We start from the raw sequence: 27,457 nt of genomic DNA on the forward strand, positions 1-27,457 counted from the left end.
TAAAAGGTTTGTGAGGCAAGCCTTACCCTTACAGAAGCCATGCTGATTCTCTCTCAGCAAGGCTTGTTTGTCTATGTGTTTTAAGATTCTATCTTTGATGAGGCATTCCACCATCTTACCCGGTATAGATGTTAGGCTGACTAGCCTATAGTTTCCCGGGTACCCCCTCCTTCCCTTTTTAAGGATCTGTGACATTTGCTATCCTCCAATCCTCTGGCACCGTGGCCGTTTTGAGGAACAAGTTGCATATTTTAGTCAAGAGATCAGCAACTTCATTCTTCAATTCCTTAAAAACTCTTGGGTGGATGCCATCAGGGCCCGGTGACTTATTGATCTTTAATTTATCAATTAGGTCTGAAACATCTTTTCTTTTAATAATTTCTTGGTCAGGAGGGGCCATTCGGGCAGCGGTATTTGCCCGAGGTCTTCTGCCGTGAAGACAGATGCAAAGAACTCATTTATTTCTCTGCCATCTCTAAGTCTCCTTTTATCTCCCCTTTCCCTCCCTCACCATCCAGAGGGCCAACCGCTTCTCTGGCGGGCTTCCTGCTTCTAACATATTTGAAGAAGCTCTTATTATTCCCCTGAATGTTGCTGGCCATGTGTTCCTCATAGTCTCTCTTGGCCTCCCGTATCAGCTTCTTACATTTCTTTTGCCACTGTTTATGTTCCTTTTTATTCTCTTCATTAGGGCAAGATTTCCATTTATAGAAGGAAGCTTCCTTGCCCTTTACAGCCTCTCTAACTTGGCTGGTTAGCCATGTGGGCACCCTCCTGGACTTAGTGGAGCCCTTCTTCCTTTGCGGTATACACTTCCGCTGGGCCTCTATTACTGTTGTTTTAAGCAGCCTCCCTGCACTCTGGAGAGATTGGACTCTTTTTACCCTCCCTTTCAACCTCCTTCTAACCAGCCTCCTCATTTGAGGGAAGTTCGCCCGTCAGAAGTCAAGGGTTTTTGTGAGAGATTTGCCCGGTATTCTTCCCCTGATGTGTATGTCGAAACGGGTGGGTATAGCCATTTTCCCCTGCACTATTTCCCTCCGTCTACATCTCTCGCCCAGCCACAGGCACCAGTATTTTTTTTTACCCCGTAGAACAAAGAGCAACTTGAGTGTCTGATTTGGATTAGGAAAACACTGGGGAGAGGAGGGTTAAACGATCTCACCTCCTACACCACTTCCCTAGTCATGTTAGCAACTCCCCAGCCACATTTAGTTAAAAACAAAGTCGGGAGATTAGTTGTGGATCTTCCAACGTTACATGTAGCCAGTCCCCCAAAACTTGTTCCGCTGTTGATCACTTTCATGTTCATACCTGAACATGAACTGTTTGCCACACACCTTTTGCACAGTGAAAACATACAGACCAAGCCAGAAACACATGGAGACATAAGTAGTCACAGGCCAGTGGATCAGAAACTCATTGGAGACTGAGGGTTCCCTGCAGGCCTGACTGGGGGTCCCCGAGGGCTGCAAATGGCCTGTGGGCCTGAGTTTACCCAGCCCTGGTAAAGACCATTGCAAAGAACATCATTTAGCTTCTTTTAGAATAGCCAAGCAGAGCCAAGCAGTCAAGAAAAATAAGGGAAAGGCCACAGATCTGAGTAAACAGATCTGAGAGTCAGGGTGGTGTAGTGATTTGGGAGGTGGACTTAGACCTGGATGATCCAGGTTCAAATCCCCCCTCAGCCACAAAGCTTCCTGGGTGACCTTGGGCCAGTCACTTTCTCTCAGCCTCACCTACCTCACAGGGTTGTTGTGAGGACAAGAAAGAGGGGAGAAGCAGCTGTGTAAACCGCCCTGAGCTCTTTGGAGGAAGGGCGATATAAAAGTGTGAAAAATAAAAATAAATAAACTAGCAGCTCAACTAGCAACTGGGGTCAAAGAGGCTCCTTGTAAGGTGGTGTCCTCATCTGTTTGGTGGGGGGGGGCAGGGAACTGTCCCTTTTCACTCCAGCCCTGCATCTTTTCCAGTGGCTGTTGCTGGTGTGTCTTTTGCATCTCTAGATTGTAAACCCTTTGGAGCAGGGAACCATTTCTGGATTTATTCTGTGGTGTCAACTGCTTTGAAAACTACTTTTGGTTGAAAAGTGGTATAATAATAATAATTCTCTTTGCAATGCAATCCTATACATGTTTACTCAGAAATAAGGCTGAGTCTAAACCATATTCAGCTCCTAGTGAGTATTCAAGTTATATTGGAGTTTAGCTCCACTGTGCCAACAAGCATGTCCTCGTCCCTGTCCCGCCTCAGGAATCCATCTCAAATCCCCTGCAAATCACTCCCCTGCTAAAATAACCACATGGTATTCGTACCATTTCAATCAGGTCTCAGTTCTACCATGCTCTGTGACGCTAACTCCCAGGTAAGTCTATGTAGAACTGTAGGCAGCCTTCCTCTCCTTTTCACCCCTTTATCATCCAACGGTCTCTATGGCCAAAATCCTCTTGATGTTAGCAGGTTGCCCCCCCCCCCCAAGTCTTTTTCACCTCCTCATTGTCAGCTAGCATGTCTTTTGCTGGAGTCTGTGCTACTTTTTATTTCCTCATTCAACCCTTCCCAACCCTTCCACGTCACACCTAGGTGGCAATCACTTGTGCTTTGTTTATAGCTTTCCTAATTTGCGGTCTACATTTTATCTGTGCTACCCTGATGGAGGTTATATAAAACTGCTAACTGCCTGGACCAGATATGGGCTCCTGGCTCTGTCCTTCTTGGAACTAATACCCACACCAAGGACAAGTCTCCTCTTTTGAAATTACAGGCAACTGGCTTCTTTCTTTTCAACGTATCTTGAATTTCATAGCACTGGGATTTTTCTTCTCCTCTCACATTTTTCAAATCAGATGTCACCCAGTGACACTGATGGGCATGAGGTTTAGGACGGACAGAAGGAGGTGCTTCACACAGAACATAAATGATTTACAGAATTTGCTGCTACAAGGTTGCGATGAGCCATGAATCAGAAAGCTTCAAAAAGCTTTAGACAAATGCATGAAAGATGAAGATGGAGTCCTGCACTGGCTACTAGCCATGAGGGCTATGCACTACCTCCTGTTTCAACAGCAGCACACCTCCAAATACCAGTTGCAGGGGAGCAATAGTGGGAGAGAAGGGTGCTTTTCTCTCCTGCTTGTGGGCTTCCCAGAGGCCGTTACAGGAAACAGGTTGCTGGAGTAGACAGGTCTCAGGCCTGAGCCAACAGGGCTCTGCTTAGTGGTTCAACAACACTTTGGTCTCTCACCAGATCCTGAGTTCACTCTCAGATCCTCTCACTAGAGTTCAAGGTCACTTCCCCTCTTGTTGACATGATTAGCTATGACACAGTAACTCCTGTATCTAGACATCTAATCTTTGTCCTACTTTGAATGGAAGTTTACCCAGCCAAGTTGAAACTTGTTATGGCAACATATATTGCCCATATTTTTCTCTCTCTCTCTCTCGGCCTGGCTTTGATCCTGTGGTGACAGCCAGGTCTACGGACTTTGGCCCTGGCAGAGGAGTGGATCTGAGCCAAAAAAGGAGGCAGCAGCATCAGACCTTCGCTGCCCCAATCATCACAGATTCCCTGATTTCTTTTCTCCATCTTAAATTCACCTTCAGAGTTTTGTTTGGGGAGAGGTAGCATGTCCCACAAGCCTATACTTCAGGGCAGCAACTTCCAAAGTTTTCCTTCTCACACCACACTGACGTTTATGGTCATCTCGGTGGTTTTCACCTCTTGTGAGGCCACTTCCTCTGGGTTCTGCTCCTCTGGTTTGAGGGCAACTGTCTGTAGTAAGTTTGTCTCTCCTTCTCTGCTGGTGGAGGAAGATGGTCAGACAAGTCATTATTCCAGTTACTAGAAACAGAGCTGCAGAACCTAGAAGAGTTTTTCAGCCATTTCCAACTGCTGTGCTTCAAAGGCCCATGGCGCACCAATGGAAAACCACTGCTTTGGGGCCTGGTATTTCCACCACAACAGTTCTGCAAAGGAGTTTGTTCCTGTTTGCTTTTGCTTTTTTGGACACTGTGCTCTCTTTGACCTACAGGGGAAAAAGTGCCTGTACCTACATTTCCCAGTCCTCTCTATGGTTTTTATATCCAGGGGTAACTGTATCCCAGGGATCCTCCTTCTCCAGCAAGGTCTGACACCTCCACAGTAGCAAGGTTTTCAGTGAGCACTAAACACACATGTGCTTCCCATCTCCAGGTGAGGACTTCTATTATTTGCATAGCAGCACCTGTACACTTTGTTCCTCTCCCCAATGTTTGTTTTGTGAGCTCTGGTCAGTTTTCCCCCAAAGGTCACTTAAAAAATGGCCCTGAAACCTTTTGGACTGCACTCTGGTGCCCTTGCAGTTCAACGCCCTTAAGCTGCCAACAAGTGGCCAAGGACAACCCCAGCTTCCTTTTCTAGCCCTCCCAGTGTCTAAAAGCATAGCAGAATGGTAGGGTCTCCATTCAAGAGCTGGAACTATATCCTGGAGGCCTTGGTACTGAGGGCTGTTGGGACCCACCATCTAACAGAGCCTGGTGTATTGACTGTCTGCTCCCACACACCAGCAAGCACAAGCTTGGGCTATTTGCACCTAACACTTTTCATTTTGATTATCATAACCACGATCTTTATCTTTAGACCACATTAAACTATTTGCCAGGGTTATGGTTACAATTCTGTAGGCATTTACCTGAGAGCAATCTCCAGTGAACACAGCTCAGAGAAAGCCTGTATAGGGTGCAAACCAAAGCATCTCTTTTTGCGGTGAGTGTTCTTCCAGATACAGGCTGGCTGGCTGGCTGGCTGTTCCCTAATTGGTTTTATTATTTGTCCTATCTGCTTTCCAACATACGCCAGCTCATAGTCATCATTCAGCCATTACACACATGATTATTCTGTTTTGATCCACTGCTGTAGCTAATCTGATCCAAAGGAATGCAACAGGAAGACTCAATCAAACAGACCAACAACTGTTGCAACTGTTGGCAACCTTCAGTCTCGAAAGACTATGGTATCGCGCTCTGAATGGTGGTTCTGGCACAGCGTCTAGTGTGGCTGAAAAGGCCAATCCGGGAGTGACAATCCCTTCCACACTGGGAGCAAGTGCAGTCTGTCCCTGGTCTGTCTCCCTGGCTATGGGCCTTCCTTCTTTGCCTCTTTGCCTCAGTCTGTTGGCCAAGTGTCTCTTCAAACTGGGAAAGGCCATGCTGCACAGCCTGCCTCCAAGCGGGCCGCTCAGAGGCCAGGGTTTCCCACTTGTTGAGGTCCACTCCTAAGGCCTTCAGATCCCTCTTGCAGATGTCCTTGTATCGCAGCTGTGGTCTACCTGTAGGGCGCTTTCCTTGCACGAGTTCACCATAGAGGAGATCCTTTGGGATCCGGCCATCATCCATTCTCACAACATGACCGAGCCAATGCAGGCGTCTCTGTTTCAGACATGCTACAGACCAACAGGAGTTCATAAAGCATTACAAATTTTTGAGTTACACAACGCTCTTCCTGGTGCTGCTATTGGGGGGGGGGGGGAGAAAGAAAAGCAGAGCCTTTGGAATAAGCCTACATTGCCTCAAACCTGGGTCTGTAGCCACCCTGATCGAACAGCAAACTCCTTGTTTTGCTTTATTAACAGAAGCAGCATAACTTGTGCAAAAGGGGAGATACATGGAATTGTGCTCAATTCCCATAATGTATCTGGGTCAGTGGTTTGTTAACCACTGTACTCACATCCTTTGCTAAGAGGTCAATTGTTTTTGGCTGGTTCTAGGAACCAGCCCTGTCCTTCCCCTGGTCCCTGAGCTCATATTGCACCTTTGTGAGAGGTCAGGGATAACTACTTGCTTCACTGCTGATCATTCATTTTGGAGCTGGAAAGCATGGAGGACTTTGTGCTTTGGCTTTCAAGGATCTCTGCAACTGTGATCATAAGAACATAAGAAGAGCCCCACTGGATCAGGCCATAGGCCCATCTAGTCCAGCTTCCTGTATCTCACAGCGGCCCACCAAATGCCCCAGAGAGCACACCAGATAACAAGAGACCTGCAAGGCTTCCTGGGAATTGTAGTTAAGAACATAAGAACAGCCCCACTGGATCAGGCCATAGGCCCATCTAGTCCAGCTTCCTGTATCTCACAGTGGCCCACCAAATGCCCCAGGGAGCACACACGACAACAGACACAACCTGGGTCCCAGTGCCCTCCCCTGCATCTGGCAATCAGAGGCAGCCTGCCTCTAAAACCAAGAGCTTGCACATACCCACTATGACTTGTAACCCGTAATGAACTTCTCCAGAAATTTGTCCAATCCCCTCTTAAAGGCATCCAGGCAAGATGCCATCACTACTTCCTGTGGCAAGGAGTTCCACAAACTAATCACACACTGGGTAAAGAAATATTTTCTTCTGTCTGTCCTAACTATCCCAACACTCAGCTTTCATGGATGTCCCCTGGTTCTGGTGTTACATGAGAGGGAAAAGAGCATCTCTCTATCCTCTCTATCCAGCTCCTGCATAATTTTGTATGTCTCAATGATGTCCCCCCCCCTCAATCATCTTAATTGCTCTCTTTTGCACCTCTTCCCTTTCCACTATATCCTTTTGGAGATGTGGTGACCAGAACTGGACATAATACTCCAGGTGTTGCCTTACCATTGATTTGCACAACAGCATTACAATATTAGCTGACTTAGTCTCAATGCCTTTCCTAATGATCCCAAGCATGGAATTAGCCCTCTTCACTGCTGCCGCCCATTGGGTCAACACTTTCATCGAGCTGTCCACTCGATCAAAGAATGGCCAGCCTTTCCTCCCAATGCTGCGCAAGTGCCATTCTGCTCACCAGTAGACAACAACACGCTCAACTTGGTGAGTGAAAATGTGGATCTCCCTGCCTGTATTCCACTTGTTCACACATGCGTGTCCATCACTTGAAGGCTGACGAATCAAGCAATGCTTTAGGTGTGGACACAAGCCATCATAAGTCAAACACCACAGATGAAACTTTTCAAGGGCCTCAAAGACAGCCATGCTTAACAGTTCACAGCCACAGGTCATCCAATGACATGCCTGTATGGATGAAGTGGCTTCTAGAACTCAGGTACCCACCATCCACTCAGATAACATTCTAGTTCCCATGGCGATGGTTGCTAGGGCAGAGAGCCTGGAAGATTGGCTGGGTTTGCCTAGCCATGGTGGGAACCTTAGCAGGTACTTTGGCACCAGGTGTCTCTTGCCAAGCTCCTCTCACACACAAGGATGCATCTCTTCTCGGAAGTGCTTCCTTTCCACCTCCTTGCATTAGCATTTACTGTTGCTGGAGAAGTGCCCACCAGGAAATCCTCCAGATTAATGTCGTCACATTGCACATGGATGGGTTCCTGCATGACATAGTCCAACAAGAACTCATTGCAGTGCCCAGAATCCTTTCTCTTAATAAAACTGTGTGGTAATTTATTCTTCCTTTAATTTACCTGAACACTAGCTGCCATAATCCGTCATGGTCAGGTGGCAGATCTTGAGGGAGATTAACAGGGCAACTCAGTGAGACAAGCAACTCCTAGCAAACAAGGAAAATGTGTCCATATCTGTGTTGGTATCAGAGAAATACCAGATTTCAAACTTTTCCAACCTGCTTCGTTGCCCTGCTTAGGGAGACACCACCCGGCTCATCTCTAACCCCAGGCCTGGCACCTCCTCAAACTGCTGGCAATGGTCAGGTGACAGCTGTGCTTTCTAAACTGTGCTCCTCCTAAGGAGAAGGGGAACAGGTGTAGCAGCAACAGAGGCACGAGTTCTGTGAAGAGCTGCCAGTGTGGCCCAGTTCCATTGGGCTCCAGGGCTCCTAGGCCGGTGAGGGTGAAGCTAGCAAGGGAGCACAAGAGGGAAGCTCCCAACAGGAGGAAGGGCAGTGTGTAGACTGCATGTCCCTTCTCCCACTGGGCAGAGAACAGCCAGCAGAAGCTGAAAAGGAGGACCTGGAAGCTCAGTCGTCTTTGGGTGATTGCATGTCACAGGAGAGAGCAGGAATGCGGGGGAGAGGCAGCCGCATTGCAGAACCAATTCTGGAAGCTACTCCGGCCAGCCCAGAGAGAGAAGATTTGTTGTGCTCCAAGGAGAAGCTCACACCTGGGTGCAAAGACACTGCAGGGCCCTCCCCCTTCCTTAGTTGGTATCTCTTGCCTTTTGGTTCACTTCTGATTAAAGACAGAGGCCCCACTCTGCATTGGGGCCTGGCTTGAAAGACCAGGATGCCTAGAGCCCTGCAAAGATGCCCAGGGGCTCTTTTGGCTCTGTGGTCCAAGTCCCAGCCATTCTGAGTGGTGAGTCTCCCTTTGTATTCTCCTCCTGCTCCCCCTAAGGGAGGTCCGGGCAGTCTTCATCAGAGAGAGGCTCTGCTGAGCCATTCTGGACCACTGGCCTTGAAGGCTGGCCACTTGATCTGTTATTTTGTGTATTGCTTGTCTTCCTCTTACGTACGCCAAAGAAAAATGGTTGCAGCCAACCCACCTGCTGAGATTGGCATATGCCAGCCTCTTGGGCAGTCCTGCCCATCTGACCAGCTCAGAGGATAGGCAGTTCAGGTGGTACCCTGATGCCTCCAATCAGAAAGGCAGAGGAGCACCCCTAACCAAGGCAGGGCGGACCACCAATCTGCTTTGAGATATTGTCGGTTCCAAAACTTACAAGCTCAGCTTGTCTATTGCAGCATTCAGAGCCCATCATTTATGCTGAAGATGACACTGGACAAACCACAGCTATGACCTAAAAGCTCTAGTTCAGGGAGGAAACTGTGTAGATTGTTGCAGCAGGATTTTGTTGTTTCCTTTTTTGCTTCCAACGCTGAGACCTGTGTGTGTGATTTTTTAAGCTAACTACAAGACCTATCTTTTGTCTAGCTCTAAGTCCTATATTTTACTCAGTTCCAAGTGCCTGCTTGTGCCTGTTTTTACCACTACCCTTGATATTAATTGTAAATAAACCCGTGTTATTTTTTCAAGATATTTGCCAAGTATTTCTGTGCAGAACCATCTCCTCAGTGTCTCTGCTGGCCTCTCAGAGCTAGAGCTGCCCAGAGCAAGTGTGGGTGTAGAGGAGTTGAGGTTCCCCTGGCCAGGTGGCATCCAAGATCATTCCTATAGCATCCAGCATCTGTGCTGAGCGAACTCCAGTTTTCTGGGCTTACCTTAGATGGGAGGTGGGGTGAGGAAGAGAACATCAGCTTCTTCTAGATTTGGCAGTGCAAACTCTCTCTTCTGCTGCTTCCAAATTTCATGCTTTTTGTTTTTATAACCCAGCATGAAAAGTTAGGAAAGAGCATTATCAAAGACACTACTGTAGCTCAGCATATGGAAGTCACAGAGCCAGAGTCCACTCCCTTTCCCCACTGGGTAATTTGGGTTCACCCCTTCCCAGCACATCCCACTCCAAGCAGAGAAGGAAGACTAAGAGGGTCTCTTTCCCTCTCCAACATGTGAACAAACGTTCTGCCATTTCAAAGTAGTGCAGCCATGGGAAGGCCTTATGGGGCTGGCCAGTCTCTCATTTACTTCCGGGCATTTAGAGCAGTTTCCAACTGATGCCCAGGAGGTCATCCATTTGAAAGGAAGACAACAATAGGCTTTGTCTCTATCTGAAGCCACCTTTTGGTGGCCCAAGAGAAGGGCAACCACAGAATTCATCTACTCAGATGAAGTTGGGCAGAGTCCAAGATGGCAGATAGGCATCTTTCAGGAGCAATAGGTTTGGTGAGGCAATAAGCCCTCAAGCATCATCATGGCCTCAATTTTGGGGTAGGTGATAGTTCAGTGAATTTGGAAGACAAACAACACAGGACTGGATGTCTGCATGAGATCTGTACATGTTGACTTCCCAAAATACATCCCGCATCAACATATCTGGCTACAGAACAGATGCAAGGCTGGATGGCTGGCTTACACCATGCCCTGTCCGAGTGGTAGAGGAGCTCTTAAATGCATCTCCAGTGATGCTGCTTCAGATCCGACTGTGCCCTGTGTGTCCTTATGCAACCCCGGCATAACGCGCAGGGGACTCTTGAGCTTTATCTGCCAGGAATTGACCCGGAGGGTCCTGCTGCCATGGCGAATCAAGCAGGCGTACCGCCCTTCACTGAACTCGGTGGCAACAACACGCAGGTCCTGGCTTGGAAGGAGCTCAAAGCCTGGGACAGAGTGGGAAAGCAGCTCCCCATCTTTATACCAGCTGCAAGTGAAGAGATGGAAAGGGTCAGAGAGAGACATGTCCTCCTTCTCCAAAGCAGATGCATCTTCTCTGTGGCTCTGCACTCTTAAGAAGGCAACTTTCGGAAAGCATGCACCCAGAAAGAATTTGGCACATACTCAGATGCACTCCTCTTAGAATCTCCTGCTGCTGTCTTGTTTTTACTGCACATTATTGTATTTATTTGTTGGCTTCAATAATGTGCAGTAAAAACAGCAGCAGGAGCAGTTAGAACAATGACCCAATGACCCACCCACTGTTACTGAAATCTGACAGCATTTGAGTCAGTGGCCTGGGCATTCCCCCAGAAGCCTTAAAAGTTTCCAGATACAAAATCAAGGAAGACGTGAACAGTGTTTGATTTAAAACTGAGAAGGCTCAGACCAGTACTGGAATGCCATCAAATGCCCTGGGGAGAAACCCTCTGTGTGTGTGTTGGGTCAGGCTGCACTTGCTCAACGGAGAGGAGAAAGCACTCTGCACATACTCAGGTGCACTCCTCTTAGAATCTTAGATTTGGAAAGGCCTTCATCTGGTCCAAACCCCTGCTTGAAGCAGGAAAACTATAATTTTCTTGTAATTCTAAAATAAGAGTTTACTACGTATTCCTGTACTTTTTAGAGGAGGAGGAACAGGAGTGGTGCTAAATGCACTGACTTACTCTTCTTGTCTGGTTCCAAAGCAAAACAAAGTGACACATTAAAGGCCATTTTGGAACCATATTGAGCTGTGAGCAGCACCTCCAGTCAACCCAAGTGGACTTTGGTGCTCTGCAGATCGTCCTGCCCTTCTGTTGGGTATGAGCTCTCCCCCAGTCTCCCTGCACCTCTCTCCATCATTCCATTCCCTCATCCTGTTGCTCTCTGCCATCCCAAACTCCTGTTGCAATGAGTAGATGGATTATGGAGATGGGCTGGTGGCTGGGCTTCAAGGACTGGTTTCTCCCACCCTTGGAGCTCATACTGCACTTTCTGCTTGAGAGAGCTGCACTGAATGAAGGATGCTCACCTAACTTGCAAGTGTGACCTGGAGGAGTTCAGGCCACAACGGAAGGTGACGACTCTGCCCTTGGAGATGTACCTGGTGTGAACCAGAGAAGGCCGGGGAGGTGTTGAGGAGGACGACGAGGCAGGGTGCTCTGTAAGACAATGGACAGACACAGAACACAATGCATGAAGGCAGCAGGTATAGTAGCTCATGGGTTGCCACCACGTGATGCCTAAATGAGAAGTTTAGGGCCAATTTGGAAGTTGGTGATGTGAAACACACATTTTGAGAGAAGAAAAAAATTGTTTTGAAAGTACCAGTGAATTTCTCCAGGGGAGTTCTGCTCTGCTCTGCTCTTCTCACTATCAGACTTGTGCATATGCAAAATCACATTCTCTCCTCTGCAGTTTTTTCTGTTGTGATACTCAGCCTGGAGTCAATGGGGGCTCTTGTATTGGCAACCTTCAGTCTCGAAAGACTATGGTATCGCGCTCTGAATGGTGGTTCTGGCACAGCGTCTAGTGTGGCTGAAAAGGCCAATCCGGGAGTGACAATCCCTTCCACACCGGGAGCAAGTGCAGTCTGTCCCTGGTCTGTCTCCCTGACTATGGGCCTTCCTTCTTTGCCTCTTAGCCTCAGACTGTTGGCAAAGTGTCTCTTCAAACTGGGAAAGGCCATGCTGCACAGCCTGCCTCCAAGCGGGCCGCTCAGAGGCCAGGGTTTCCCACTTGTTGAGGTCCATCCCTAAGGCCTTCAGATCCCTCTTGCAGATGTCCTTGTATCGCAGCTGTGGTCTGCCTGTAGGGCGCTTTCCTTGCACGAGTTCTCCATAGAGGAGATCCTTTGGGATCCGGCCATCATCCATTCTCACGACATGACCAAGCCAACGCAGGCGTCTCTGTTTCAGCAGTGAATACATGCTAGGGATTCCAGCACGTTCCAGGACTGTGTTGTTTGGAACTTTGTCCTGCCAGGTGATGCCGAGGATGCGTCGGAGGCAGCGCATGTGGAAAGCGCTCAGTTTCCTCTCCTGTTGTGAGTGAAGAGTCCATGACTCGCTGCAGTACAGAAGTGTACTCAGGACGCAAGCTCTGTAGACCTGGATCTTGGTATGTTCCGTCAGCTTCTTGTTGGACCAGACTCTCTTTGTGAGTCTGGAAAACGTGGTAGCTGCTTTACCGATACGCTTGTTTAGCTCGGTATCGAGAGAATGAGTGTCGGAGATCGTTGAGCCAAGGTACACAAAGTCATGGACAACCTCCAGTTCATGCTCAGGGATTGTAATGCAGGGAGGTGAGTCCACATCCTGACTCTTATTCCACAGCAAAGAACAATCAAGGCTTACATCAGCGGTTTTCAAGCTCTCATGGAGAGTTTGAGCCACTGTAAGTGCTTGCGGGGACGGGGGGGGAGGCAGCAGCGCGATCCCCAGCTCCTCGCAGCTGTGAAAGTGAAAACGGAGCGATCACGCTCCACTTTAGCGGAGGTGGGGCGCGATCACTCCGCTTTTACTTTCACAGCTGCGGGGAGCCCTGCCGGAGGTTGCGCCGGGCTCCCTGCACCCCCGGGAGGCTGCAGGAGGATTGGGTAAGTGCACACATGCCCCTGCAGCCCTCTGAGCGGCGCAGTCCTGGGGATCACACCGCTGCCTCCTCCCTGCCTCCAGGCTGCCCCCTTAAGGGGGCAGAGGCCAGGGCCCACAGGCTGGGGCATCACGACGCCCCAATTTGTAAAGCCCTGGCTTACATCCTCAATAAAAGTGCAACAATAAAATCAATATAAAATATAATCAATATACAAACACTGGGCAATAAAGCAGCAATAAAAGCAACAAAATAATCATAAGCAGAAAACCAACAAGCAGCCAAACTGATGATAATCAAGGATCAAACTTGATACAGGACAAGAAAGTCTTAAGGGTCAGTCAGATGTTTTCAGTTCTTAATTCAACAGGGAGGGTGGACCACATTTACGGTGTCATTGTGGAGAAGTCTCTTCCTCTCGTTGCCACCAGCCAATGCCATTGTACAAATCAATGGTAAGGCCACACCTGGAGTATTGTATCCAGTTCTGGTCGCCGCATCTCAAAAAAGACATAGTGGAAATGGAAAAGGTGCAAAAGAGAGCGACTAAGATGATTACGGGGCTGGGGCACCTTCCTTATGAGGAAAGGCTACGGCGTTTGGGCCTCTTCAGCCTAGAAAAGAGACGCCTGAGGGGGGACATGATTGAGACATACAAAATTATGCAGGGGATGGACAGAGTGGATAGGGAGATGCTCTTTACACTCTCACATAATACCAGAACCAGGGGACATCCACTAAAATTGAGTGTTGGGCGGGTTAGGACAGACAAAAGAAAATATTTCTTTACTCAGCGTGTGGTTGGTCTGTGGAACTCCTTGCCACAGGATGTGGTGCTGGCGTCTAGCCTAGATGCCTTTAAAAGGGGATTGGACAAGTTTCTGGAGGAAAAATCCATTACGGGGTACAAGCCATGACGTGTACGTGCAACCTCCTGATTTTAGAAATGGGTTATGTCAGAATGCCAGATGCAAGGGAGGGCACCAGGATGCAGGTCTCTTGTTATCTGGTGTGCTCCTGGGGCATTTGGTGGGCCGCTGTGAGATACAGGAAGGTGGACTAGATGGGCCTATGGCCTGATCCAGTGGGGCTGTTCTCATGGTCTTATAACAGGTGGCACCCATAGAAAGCCACCCCAGATTACCTGAGGGGGTGGACCACCTCGTATGGAAGAAGGTGGTCCTTGATATACCTTGAGACCCAAATGGCTCAATCCTATCCAACGTCCCAGTGCCGATGCAGCTGCAATGCAGCCCCGAAGTAAAAGAAAAAACATTCCCTTACCTTGAGGGGCAGATCCAAGGGTGTGTGGCCCATCCCAAACTGTCACGCTAGCAGGAAGGGCACCTGTTGGGATGGGGAGTAGCCCAAGCATGGCCAGGAGTCCAGGTCTACCCTGCACATAGATGTGGGCTCCTAGTGTGGACAGAAGTTCAGCCAGGAGCCCAGGTCTACCAGCCTAGTTGACCTGGGCTCTGGAGTTTAGTGCTCATGGCCCTCCCTCCAAACACAAACACTGGATCTGCACCTGCTTTGAGGAGGCCTCCATGACTGCCACCCCCAAATGCAGGATGCAGTGCTGCATGCCCTGCTGTGACTGCACTGATGCTGGAAAGTTGGATAGGGTTGGGCCCAAAGCCATAAAAGGCTTTAAAGGTCAAGATTGGCAGCAAGTACAGACAAAGAAGAAGCAATCCAGCAGAGGTGACTGCAACCCACATCACTGCACATGCTGCCACATTTTGCCCTGGGTCTAGTTCCGAACAGTCTGGAAAGGCAGCCCTATGCAGAGCGCATTACAATAATGCAGCCTCAATGTCACCAGTACATAAACTACTGTGATGCGGTCTGAATTATTCAGACAAGGATGCAGCTGATCCGGGCAAAGGCCTCCCAGCCACAGCCATCCCCTGAGCGTCTAGCAGTTGTCTAGCAGTCCAGGAGTAACCCCCAATTACAGACCTGCTCCTGCAGAGGTAGTTCGACCCCATTCAGAACAGGTTATTGATTCTTTTGTATATACCACAAAGTTATTTTAGTAAGTTTTATACTTTGTTTCAGAAGTTTTTATGGGGTTCTGCAACACCAAGGATTTCATTAAAACAGATGCAATTGTCTTATATAAGGAGGAAGGGTTTGGACTTCCCCACCTGAATCTGTACCATTTTGCATGTTTGATAACTTTTTGCAATAGATGGGACAACCAGCAGAGTGAGATATCATCATGGGTGGTGCTAGAAATGTCTATATTAGCCCCATTGTGTAAATGGATAGCATTGGGGTCTAAACATGTTAATAATCGACAAGTACCCGTGACAGTAATCTCAGCTAGGTATATTTGGAATATGATGGCACGGAAGTTTGAATCTGATCCCTTTTCCCACTGTAGATTAACGTTATGGATGAATCCAACTTTAGAGATTAATAGGGAATCTTTTTATGGCAGAGCTGGACGGATAGGGCAATTTTTACATTCGATCAACTTATTGATCAGGAATTTTCTCATTTGATAGACTTAGTGAACAGTATCACCTTCCAAAGGCCGCTCACTGGCAATATTTACAAATGCACAATTGTAATATTTACAATGTTTGGCAATATTTACAATTGCACAATTTACAATTACAATTGTACAAATCGATGGTATGGCCACACCTGGAGTATTGTGTCCAGTTCTGGTCGTCGCATCTCAAAAAAGACATAGTGGAAATGGAAAAGGTGCAAAAGAGAGCGACTAAGATGATTACGGGGCTGGGGCACCTTCCTTATGAGGAAAGGCTACGGCATTTGGGCCTCTTCAGCCTAGAAAAGAGACGCCTGAGGGGGGCATGATTGAGACATACAAAATTATGCAGGGGATGGACAGAGTGGATAGGGAGATGCTCTTTACACTCTCACATAATACCAGAACCAGGGGACATGCACTAAAATTGAGTGTTGGGAGAGTTAGGACAGACAAAGAAAATATTTCTTTACTCAGCGTGTGGTTGGTCTGTGGAACTCCTTGCAACAGGATGTGGTGATGACGTCTGACCTGGACGCCTTTAAAAGGGGATTGGACAAGTTTCTGGAGGAAAAATCCATTATGGGTTACAAACCATGACGTGTGTGTGCAACCTCCTGATTTTAGAAATGGGCTATGTCAGAATGCCAGATGCAAGGGAGGGCACCAGGATGAGGTCTCTTGTTGCCTGGTGTGCTCCCTGGGGCATTTGGTGGGCCGCTGTGAGATACAGGAAGCTGGACCAGATGGGCCTATGGCCTAATCCAGCAGGGCTGTTCTTATGTTCTTATGCAACACTTATTAGTTTCTAAATGTGGTCCCTCTGCATTATCTGCCTCACAAACTCCCCCATTCTTAGACGTACTTATGCAGTCTGTTGATATGAGGAAACCAGTAATATTTGTTTATAAATATTTAATGTCATGTACTAAGTTTGATACATATTTACTCTGAACTAAATGGAATTCTGAATTGGAATGTTCTCTCCTGGGTGAGCAATGGGATGTGGCAGTTAAGAATATACAGGCAATATCTAGAGATCTTAGATTACGCCTAATACAGCAAAAAATACTCTTTAGAATATATTGGACACCACAGAGGCTATTCCTTAAAGGATTTAGTAATGAATCTAGATGTTGGCGATGCTCGAGTTTGAATGCTACACTTACATATTTGTTGTGGTCATGTCCTGATATTGTAAGTTTTTGGGATGAAATAACATTATAAAGACTGTGCTACAACAACTTTTAATTTTTACAGATATGTATGTAATTCTCAATTATCTACCCGTTATTTGGAGACTTACACCTGGACAATTGAAATGGACTCTCTGTGCCCTCACGGTAGCCAAAAGACTTACTTCATTGGAAGGAGGGATCCCACCTACATATGCCCAATGGATGGACAATATTTTGCATTTATTAGTATTCGAGCAAATGGCATATTGGCGTCAATTGCGCGTGGATATATTTGATTATATCTGGAGGCCATTCCTTGCTATAATAACATAATGCCACACGAAGTGTTGATATGCAGATACTTTGGTCGTGTATGTGTGTGTGTGTGTGTGTGTGTGTGTGTGTGTGTGTGTGCATTTTCCTCTTTTTAAAGTATCTAATTCATAAGCATGCATCCATGTAATGCTCTTTTTCTTTTTGGGGGGTTTGTTTACGCAATAAAAATAATTTTTTTAAAAAGAGAACTGAGTTAACTGTTTAATCAACCCCTTTATTGGCTCTGTTAACCAACTAAGAATGATTTAATTGTGTGGCACAAATGCTGACTGCACCGCCTGCAGGCTGAGAGAGATGCAGGCGGGCAACAGAAAGGGTGCTGGTGTCCCTTGCTCTCTGAAAGGCAAAGCAAAGGCCACCGGGCTCTTACCAAGGCAGGCATTGCAGATCCGCGGGCAGTGCCTCTTCATGAAGGTCCGCTGGTGTGTGCAGAAGCCCTGCTGTGCCCACGGCTGGCACTGCCTCTTCTCATCCACGCAGCCTGCCAAGGAAGGGACAGGGAAAGCAGGGGATTCGCATACGTGTCAAACAGCAGCATCTCCTCCCCCAGTTCTCCAGGGAGAGGAGGTGCTGCTCGTTGGCCACCACCCAATGTGATACACTCGGGCCGAGCTTCCTCCCAATGACAGTGTTGCAAACCTGCCTGAAAAGGCTCCTTCCCACCCCAGCAAAAGTCCTGAAAAACATTCAGCTTTGCCATGCGTGCGACTGACTGATTCTCCCAGCTCTGCTACCAGCCAGGGAAATTCCCAGCTACAGACCAAGGCAAGCCACTCAGAGCCCAATCCTGAGCTTCTAGTGCCGGTCCAGCGCTGGCACTGAGTGTTGCAAGTGTGCCGTAAGGCAGGTCTGCAGACCTCAGTACCGGTTCAGCACCAGTGCTTGCTCAGTGCTGGCTTGCACCAGTGGACAGCCGCTGCTCCACCACTCCAAGGCTGCCCAAACCACTGGGCAGTGTAGAGGTAGGTGGGAGTGTGGAGGCATTATGGGGTAGGGGGAGGTGATTGCAGGGTGAGGAGAGGGGAGGGAGGAGGTGGGAGAGAATGGGGTGGGAGGGAGGCAGGACCACAGGAGCGCCACTCCTCTGCATCCAGAGCGTCTGTGTCAGTCTGCTGTGTCAGTCCCTTGGGTTGCCGTAGAATCAAGTAGCCCCATTGCAGGGAAGTCCCCTTCCCACAAGGAGCCACTGGTGTGTGCCTTGTTGTGTGCAGGATGCCTCGGCACCCATTTTGGCGCCACGGCAGTCCCAGCGCAACAGGCAGCTCAGGATTGGGCAGCCCCCGAGTTAGTCAGACTAGAATGCAGCTTTATTTACTCACTCTGTCCCAGCATCTCTTTGTGACAGGGCTGGGAACTCAAGTCCATGACTCAGACTCGAGTTGCCAAAATGCATGATTTTGGGCAACTTGTGAGTCGCACACGTGGAAGAGTGAAAAAGACTTGAGTCAGGGCCCCCTGACTCAGCACTCATCCCCCCCGTGGGCCGACTCGAGTCTGCCTGTGTCTGGGGGTGCTTGCTTATTGTCTTTGCTGAATGGAAAACCTTGTGGGGCCAGCATTCCGACCGCGGGCAGCAGGGAAATGCCAGCCTGGAGGCAGGAAAGGAATATTGTGAGCTGGAGGGGGCTCTCTTTTCCCATCTCTGATAGGAAGGAAAGAATGGGTGCTCACTGGGGAAAGGATGGGCATTCTTATATTTTCATTGGTTGAGGGAGAGCAGGAGGAGGAGCCAAGGAGGGTTCTTGCTTTACAATTGACAAGAGAAGACCAGGGAGAGGGAGAAGGCAGGGATGGTCCGGGGTGGAAGCTCATAGCGGTATGCTTGCCAACCACATGAAAAGGGAGTAGGAATTCTCAATGAATAACTGGTTGCAGTGGGACTACTTCTGAGTAGAGCTGCAATGAATTGGGTCATCCTGGTAAGCCTTGCAGCTGCTGCACATGACCCTCCTGGCTCTCTTGCAGTCCTTTCCACCCCTCCCTCCCTGTTTACAGATGGGTGGGTATAGCATGAGAGTGTTCAAAGAGAATTCCGAGACACACTCCATGGCAGCAGTCCTGTTTTTTCCATTTTATAAAGGGGGGCTTTTTAAAGGGGGGGCCACTTGACCCAAGTCCATTAGAGTCACTAAAGGTTGATTCGGAGACTCGGAAAGTGCCCCTGTTAGGACTCTTTTTTGAGTCAAGTCATGGGGGGCAGTGACTGGGCGGGTCGACTTGAGTCCAGCCATGAGGGTTTTCCCATCCCTGCTTTGTGGCCAGGTTTGGTCCAAGACCTCCTAGCTCCTGAGGCGGCACACCAAACTGCTCCTCCATACTAGTGACATGTTAGTCACCTACTCCCTGCACTGGAAAAGAAAGGGGGACAGAGCAGGAGAGGAAGTGCGCAGGAGAAGGAGAGAATGGTGGGCTGGAGCAGTAGAAAACTCCTCTACTCCACACTTCCTCTTCCACTCCCTTTTCCAGTCCAGGGAGTGGAAGGAGCAGTGGAAGTGAGTGGGCAAGTGGAGGGTGGGCACAGTCCACCAACCTGCATTTTCTGAATTCCTATCCAACACTCATCCATTTATTGTAATTTTGGCCAATGCAGCAGATGCAAAGGTTGAAGGAGGAGTTTTGGCTGATGCAGCTGTTTTTGCACCTCTTTGCATTTTTGTGTGTATTGTGTTTTGCAAATGCAGTAACAAGCAGCATTTGCTTCTGCAAAGTTCTTCAAAGCACAAGAACCAGGACCTCTTTTGCTTTGGTTTTCTCCACTAAAGACTGGTTTTCTTGCTGCCCACTTTCACAGGGAGACCATGACAGACATGTTCAGCTCTGTTCTTCTGCCATTCAGCTTCCATTGCCCTTCACAGACTCTTCTCCCAATAGGGGAGGAGCTGCAGGTCAGTGGCTGAGCACAAGCTTTGCTCGCAGAAGGTGCAGACCCTGGCATCTCTGGTTGGAAGGGTCTCATTCAGAACACAAGAAGAGCCCCACTGGATCAGGCCAAAGGCCCATCTAGTCCAGCTTCCTGTATCTCACAGCGGCCCACCAGATGCTTCAGGGAGCACACAAGACAACAGACACAAACTGCGTCCTGGTGCCCTCCCCAGCATCTGGCAATCAGAGGCAGCCTACCTCTACCTTGCACGTACCTACCATGACACAACCCGTGATGAGCTTTTCCTCCAGAAATTTGTCCAATCCCCCCTTAAAGGCATCCAGGCAAGATGCCATCACTACTTCCTGTGGTACAGAGTTCCACAGACTAATTATATGCTGGGTAAAGAAATATTTTCTTTTGTCTGTCTGTTCAGCACAGCTGGGAGGCTCTCAGAAGCCCTAGCAAGCTGCTTCCAGAGTAGACAAGACAGAGCCAGCTAGACTAATGGCCTGATTCAGCAAATGGCAGCTTAGTCTGTTCAACAGTCCCGCCGTCTAGCCTTGGCTCTCAGTGCTCAGGGAGATGCAGCTCTGGAACAGAGCAGCAAACTGGGCAGTAGACAGCTCCACTGAGAAAGCAGGCCTCCTGGTGAAATAGGCCTGACTGGAGAAGGAAGGGAGGCAACAATCCTCATACAGGACAACAGTTAAGCTGCTGGAGCACTCCCAAAATGAACATTGAAGTTTGTTGGCACCAGGCATTGGCTGCTTCCTTGTTCTAGAACCAGGTGGATTCCTTACCATACAACCGCTGGATGGCCCAGATGTCATCCTGGCCAATGCGCCATGTCCTGCTGTAGGTGGCATTGGGATGCATGAGGGCACGGACGTCACGGGAGTGCCATAGGCCCAGGGCATGACCAATCTCATGTGCTGCTACCTGCACCAAGTCATTCAGCCAGACACCTGCCAAAGAGGTCAGCACAGAAGAAAGGCTAGAGGACTTCCACTACTAGACATCCAGTAGGCCCTTTCTAAAGGCACACAGTTCGGAAGGCAATATGGTACAGAAAGTCCTAGAGGCTTCTGGAAGAGCACCCCACCATTCCTTCCTACTATATTTGAAAAAGGTCTTGAAAAGATACTTAAGAGGGCTCCAGTGCTCTCTCCAGATCAGGAACTTGTTGCCCCAAGAGTTCATTTTAGCTCAAGGTCCAAAGTCACACCAGGCTTCTGGAAGAGAGAAGACTTGGAGGCTTCAACAACTGGAATACTAACAAAATGGCAAAAGATCTGATGCAGGCAGATACCTCTGAACAGTGTGAAGATATTTGTGGCTTCTTGAGTTAACATTTTGTACCAAATACATGCATACCACACCAGTAGTGAAGGGCACACACATGTAAATTCCCTCTTTTCCCAATAAAAAACACACTGAAGGGGCAACTAGAACCCTTCTTCTGTGGGCTTTAAAGGGAAAGTGGTCATTTCTACTCAAGTACACCTTTCATGCTGGACACAGCATGTACCTTGCATGTACCTCAGTACAAGACATAGCACAAGAAGTCACCCTTCGGGCACAAAACCCACAAATGCTAAGAATGTAGAACTGCCATTTCTGTTGACTTAGGACATTTCATAGGAGCAACCCGAGATGCAGCCTGAGAACAACTTTACTGGGCCAGATCCAGGTCTAGCATAAGACTTCCTGGTCAGCAATGTGCCAGCCAGCCAGATGGAGTGAAAGGAGGGTGGTGGTGAAAGCATCATCTTCCATTCTGCCCCCTTCCTCCTTTTGCAATGCAGAGGGTGGGGGGGAGGAGGAGTGGAGGTGAGTGGGGACACAGAGGTGTTCCATCTGCTGCCTGAGGTCTTGGATAGGCCAGCCCTGATCAGCTCTCCCCCAGTTTACTTTCTGACATGGGAGGAAACAAAAAAAAGGACCTGGTAGAACTGGCAACAATGGAGAGCAGTGCTTTCTGCTTATGCAACACATAATGCTTTATAAAGACTAATTCCTTATGTCAAGGAAAAAAATTTTGCAACCTGTAGCAACACTCATTGCTTAAATTCATCCATTTCTTTTAGCTTGATGTTAGTACATTGCTACTGAATCTTTAGTACCTTGTTTCCAGCTGAAGCGTGAGCGGCCCAGAATCCAGAATTCATGGTTGTCAAAATGGATCTCACCACGGGGAGGGAGGAAGGCGTGAGCCAGCTCCCCGTTCAGCCCATCAAAGCAAGGATGCAGGGGGGAGAACCAGCAGTCCGTGTGGTTAAAGGTGTAGAAACCTGCTCAATGGCAGCCAAGAAGACAGAGGACTCAATTACTCCTCACATTGGCTGCTATGATGTCGACAGCCAACAACAGTCTGATTTATCCTAACTCTGTAATCTTTGCCAAGAGAGAACCACCAGTCTGAGGCCCTCCCACAAAGTGCAGGCTGAGCAGGGAGTTGACTCTGGATCTCCCCAACCCAAAACTAGCTCTTTGCTCATTCATACAGAGGCCTGATGATGTGAAGTCCTGGGCTGATGTGAGCAAATTCACAACCTGCAATCCAAAGAGGCAGAAGGCAGGACTTGTGCTGCCAACATGCTTGTGAGTGAGTCTACTGACAGAGAACGCAAAATAAACAAAGAGCGTGGGAAGATAAGCAATTTCAACAACTCACTGGTTGCAACTTACCCCATTTTCAGATGCCTTTGGTGGCTGGGTCCATTCTGTTGCCTTGTTAATCGTGCTAATTTTCAGGGATGGGTGACTCAACTGGGAGACTTGAGTCGCCAAACACACATTTTTGGTGACTCAAGTCACGCTTGTTTTGAAACCAGAAGAGACTTGGGAGTTTCTCTCGGTGACAAGTGGAGAGTTACTCCGCTTGATGTCTCTGTGTGTGTGTTTTTGCTTACTTTTTCCCCAAGGCTGCCAAAGGACCTCCTGGGCAATCCGGAAGCCATTCAAACAAGCACAAGCAAGAGACTTGGAGAGAGGAGGGTAGGTTGGTTCCAGGATGCAGAGTTTGGGGTGGCAAGGAGGAAGGAGGCTGTCCCCTTGCTCATTCTGCCCGTCCCCTCCCTCCTTGTGAACTGGGATGCCTCTTTCTCTCTCCCTGTAGGTCCATCTGGGTGGAATAAGGAGTTGTGATGGGAACAGGGTTTAGTGACTAGGATTCATCAGGAACCAATTGGATCAGCACTTTCTGTACTACTGCCCTTGCTTGAAGAACAGCAGAGCTTTTGTTTACAGATGGAATGGGGACTAAATGAGAACTCCATCTAAAACACACACCAGCAACTCCATTTTTTCTGCAGAGCTGTGCCTGACTCATTTGCCAAAAAGACTCTGACTTGAGTCAAACGGAGTCCCAAAGACACTCTGGACAAGTCCCCATGGCCACCCAAGACTTGAGATGAGTCGAGTCAAAGGGGGCAACTCAAGTCTAGCCACGGTGGATTGGCACATCCCTGCTAATTTTCAGATATAACAGTCCTACATTAAAGGCTGGGGATAGAGGAGATCTAGATTCTCCTCTGCAGACAGGTCTAGGAAGCAAGTCAATAATGAGACACTTGAAAGCTATTTCTCATGAAGTAGGCAAACTTGTCTCGAAGCTGTACCACTTCAAATTGCAAACAGAATACATCTCTGTTTTTAAAAAGGGGGGGTTCTAGGATGGCCATCTCCCTGATGTGCTGCTTTTCTATGTGCAAGGTTGTTTTTATATGAAAGAGAATTCCGTCATGTGAGTTCCCACCTGCAGTCTGAAGGGTTGCAACCCAGACACAGATTGACCACCTTAGTGAGAACCAAGTCATAATTAAGGGGGCACCACTGGAGGTTTTGGACAACATGTGTGTACAGAACATTGCCATGGTATTTCTATGTCCTCCCTCCTGGTGACAGATGACACTGCAGGAGGCAAATTTTGCATCAGTACAGCTGGAAGATGCAAGGGCTTGGGTGCCTTAAGCCAACATAAAAGCCACGAGAAGCCAGTCTTAGACGAGAAAAGGACACGTATGTTCCAACTGTTTCCCTAAAATAAAATCCAGCCACTACAAATTCCCACATTTATTTATGTTGGCTACACATACAGTATGTCAAGCCTCCCTTCATAAATATAAGGGCACTCTTGACTCCTCCTTGCACTAAAGCTTGTCTGTTTTAATAAAAGTTCTAGGAGAACTCACTCTTATTTTCCTCAGCTAAATAGATCCCATTTCTCCAGCCTCTCCCCATGTGTCTTGCATTCCTTCTACAGCCTTTTCCTTCTTGTTCTGCTCCTTTAAACTTTCTCCAGCAAACCCAGATGTACTAAGCCTGCCAGAAACTCCTCTTCCATTCTTGAGGTGGTGCCAAAAGTCTGAGTTCATTTAGAAGAGATGGTAACACAGTGGCAAAAGACTGACTGAGAATGCTGTGTTGGGCACTCTTCACCAGTCAGGATATGGAGGTCACCACAGTCTCTCCCCAGCCCATGAAATGCCTTAGGCATCTGCGCACCCAAGGCAAAAATAACGATGGCACACCCCCTAGTCAAGCAATCTTCAGCATTTTTCTTCTCATGGCACTCCATGGTCTTTGCCTCTTGTAATATCATTTCCAGCTTTCTGGAGACTCTTCCGGGTTCTTCAGCTCCATTTCTAGGGCAAATGTCTGTGGTAGCGAGTTGTCTGTCACTCTTTCTAACTGGGAAAACCATCAGAGGAAGAGGGACAGACAATTCATCACTATAGACAGTTGCCTTAGAAACAGAACCCAGAACAATTTTTCAGCAATTTTCAACCACTGTGCTCCAAACACCGTGGCACACCTGCGGGCCTTTTGTGGCACACCAATACACCTTGGCAAACAAGCTGAAAATCACTGCCCTAGTCCTTCATTTCTGGACATGATGCACGCAAACTGAGTTGGAGTCAAGAAAATCAAGCCTCCCATCCCCGTTATGCTTGCTGTGCTAAACCCCAGTCTCCACAATTCTGCAAGAGCACCTTATGTGGTAAAAGAACACCTGTTTGGAGCAGGGGACACCAGTTCAGCTCTTTGCAGATTGGTTTGCTAGTTGTGGAAAAGGATGAGGGAGGAACTTCTGCTGGACAGAATTTTCCATGACATCTAGGTGGACACAGAATAGGCTAGGGCGGGCAGTATGGCCAGTGGCTTCTGACCAGCCACACAGTGCTTCTTTCATGTAGTGTAGTAGCTCAGAGTATCTGTGAATCAGAAAGTCCCCAATTCACCTCTGCCATGAATTCACCTGGTGGCCTTAGGAAGGCCACTCACTACCTGCCTCAGTCTTCAACCTGCAACATGAGAATAACACTAACCTAAACACAGAGATCCATCAGGTTCTTGAACTGGTGTTCCCAATGCACATTGATATCAAAACTTTAACCAGGAACTATTTGAGTTCTTTATGAAACAGTTCAGCAAAGCTGCACTACGGTGACCTCTAACACTGCCCCGTCCCACAAGATTGCTGTAAGGAGCACAGTAGGATAATGTGAAATTCTTCAAACGCAGGAAAGCACTCTATAATTGCTGACTGTTGTATATCTGCTACTACTGTCTCAGCCCCACCCTCCAGCTGCCGTTGCCTCCAGGCAGCTCCTACCTATAGTGATGTCTGCTGGCTGGGTAGGGGGCAGGCGCTGGAAGCTGAGTGGCGACACATCACTCCACATGCGGAAGGCACTGGCAATGGCCCTTTCGGTGTCACCCTTGTTGAGAGTGCTGGGAAACTGTACAATCCTGAAGCCAAAGGGAGGAGCAGACAGAAAACCATCAAGTCAGGTTGAGAACCAGGAGTCCACCTGCTTTTGTCAACCAGAGGAACTGCAGGTACAGTAAGTTGTAAAAAAGAAAAAGACGTGGGGGGTGGGCTCCTGAATTGAATGCCATGTAGGGCAGAAAGCAGCTGTACTTGTGGCATCTATGCTAGACCTGCCCTACACTCACTTCAGGACGCAACCATAAAAGGAGGGCACCAGGGATGCAAGCTGCCGCGGGAGAATGGGGAACGCAAAGCTTGCTCGCTACCAAGCTCTTCCGCCAGACGGTGCTGCAGGGAGGAGATCAAAGTCCCTAAATGACCAGTCTAGCCAGCCATCTTCCAGGCTAGTGGCAAATTCTGGAGTTCCTTCATCTGATAATTGGGATTCAATGGAAACCCCACAGCGCAGTGCAATGTGGTTTTCAAACTGTGTTCTGGAGATCCTGGCACCCTCAGAAACTTGTTTCTTCTTGTTCACCTCCCATACAACCCTCATGGAAGCAACCACTATAAATCAAGATAATAGGAACTACTATAAACAACTATAAATCAAGATAATAAAGTTGCCACGCAATCCTATGCATTTTTACTCAGGAGCTCCACTGAGTGCGATGGGGTTTCCTCCCAGATAAATGCATATAGAACTGCAGCCTAACTCAACCACAGTTATAAAAGGAGCAGGAAGCCAAAAGAACAGGGAGGTGCACAATCTTGCAACACTTCAAAGGCAACTAATTGAGCCCTACCCAAACAGCAAGGTTTCCAAGAAATGGTGAAAGGTGAGTGGAACACAGCAGTGCATAAAGCCATTTGGGGCCCAATCCTATCCAACTTTCCAGTGCTGGTGCAACTACAATGCAGCCCCGAGGAAAGGGAACAAACATTCCCTTACCTAGAGGCCTCTGTGGCTGTCCCCCTACACAGGATGCAGAGCACGCACCCTTGGCATGGCTGCATCAGCACTGGAAAGTGGATAGGATTTGGCCCTTAGACACCTTGCAATTGTTGTTGTGCAAGTGCATGGCCTACAGTCACCTCACTCACCTGTAGGTCAGATTGACATGGTCCCATTTGTAGCCCAGTGGGTTGATTGCGTAGCGCCTCCTCCTGGCCAAGGCTTGATCTGCTTGCAAGGCAGCAGGTGCCTCTCCTTCAGATTGGGCTAGTTCTGTCCCCTACAAGGAAGCAAGGACATCTGGGGCAATAAGAGTACATTCTGCACTCTTTCAAGCCTGGCTGACCCAAGAACAACCATTGCTGCCTTTATGCCAGAGAGTCCCATCCTACTCCTCGCTAGGATTCCCCCTCTGTTCTCCTTTCCTCCACCTCATTCCCTTTCTCTGCAAAAGCATGTGCATGCTGATCTCTGCCATGTGGGGAAATTCCGCAAGCAGAGTTTGGGGCAATGCTCCCTCCAAGATCTCAATTCCAGCAGATTCAGCTCAATAGTTCTGTCGAGGAAAGGTTTATGAGAAGCTGAGGGGGGGAGGGGGCTTAAGTACTCCCCCCATTTTAAACTAGGTCTTTTTTTCTTTTGAACATTTTTAAATACATAAACATTTTGATCACCCATCGGCTCTCTTTGCAAGTCGAGCCAGAAACGCTTCCCCCTGGGTTGGATCAGCTTCTCTCAGTCCATTTGCTTCCCCACAGAAAAAGCCTCCCCAAATCCCTGGGAGAAATCACCGTCCTCACCCACCTCTTGGCCCTGGCTGGCATCTTGCAGAATTCGAATCACTGCAGGCAGGAGCAAGAACAGAGCTGCAGCCGCTGCCCCCCAACACACCCTTGGCATTTTGGTGCACAAAAGGGGGCTTGGGCCCATGAGTAGAGCCAGATTAATCCCTTCCCTGATGACCAGAAATCTGCTGCTCCTGCTCAGTCAGCCAGCTGCTGCTACCCCAGTTTTGCAAAGCCGCCCTACCTCAACACTGCAGCCGGCCCCCAGCCCTGCCAGATTGGATCCATCTGTCCAAAATATACAGGAACAAAGCAAGCTTCTGCTAAGGCTTCCAGA

At 48.4% G+C, this 27,457-nt stretch overlaps 1 protein-coding gene across 1 annotated transcript; it reads right to left on the reverse strand.

Moving 5' to 3' along the window:
* Positions 1-9,904: 9,904 nt before the first annotated feature.
* On the reverse strand, positions 9,905-27,235 carry MMP23B (matrix metallopeptidase 23B). Its single transcript, XM_066621568.1, has 8 exons — positions 27,140-27,235; positions 26,485-26,615; positions 25,282-25,418; positions 21,788-21,955; positions 20,465-20,629; positions 17,169-17,279; positions 11,220-11,349; positions 9,905-10,193 (listed from the first exon to the last, which is right to left on the reverse strand). Exons 1-8 carry the CDS (start codon positions 27,233-27,235, stop codon positions 9,905-9,907), a joined length of 1,227 nt encoding a protein of 408 aa, XP_066477665.1.
* Positions 27,236-27,457: the final 222 nt, after the last annotated feature.

Source organism: Tiliqua scincoides, chromosome 3, assembly GCF_035046505.1.
Source record: "Tiliqua scincoides isolate rTilSci1 chromosome 3, rTilSci1.hap2, whole genome shotgun sequence".
In the NCBI taxonomy this organism is placed as follows: domain Eukaryota; kingdom Metazoa; phylum Chordata; class Lepidosauria; order Squamata; family Scincidae; genus Tiliqua; species Tiliqua scincoides.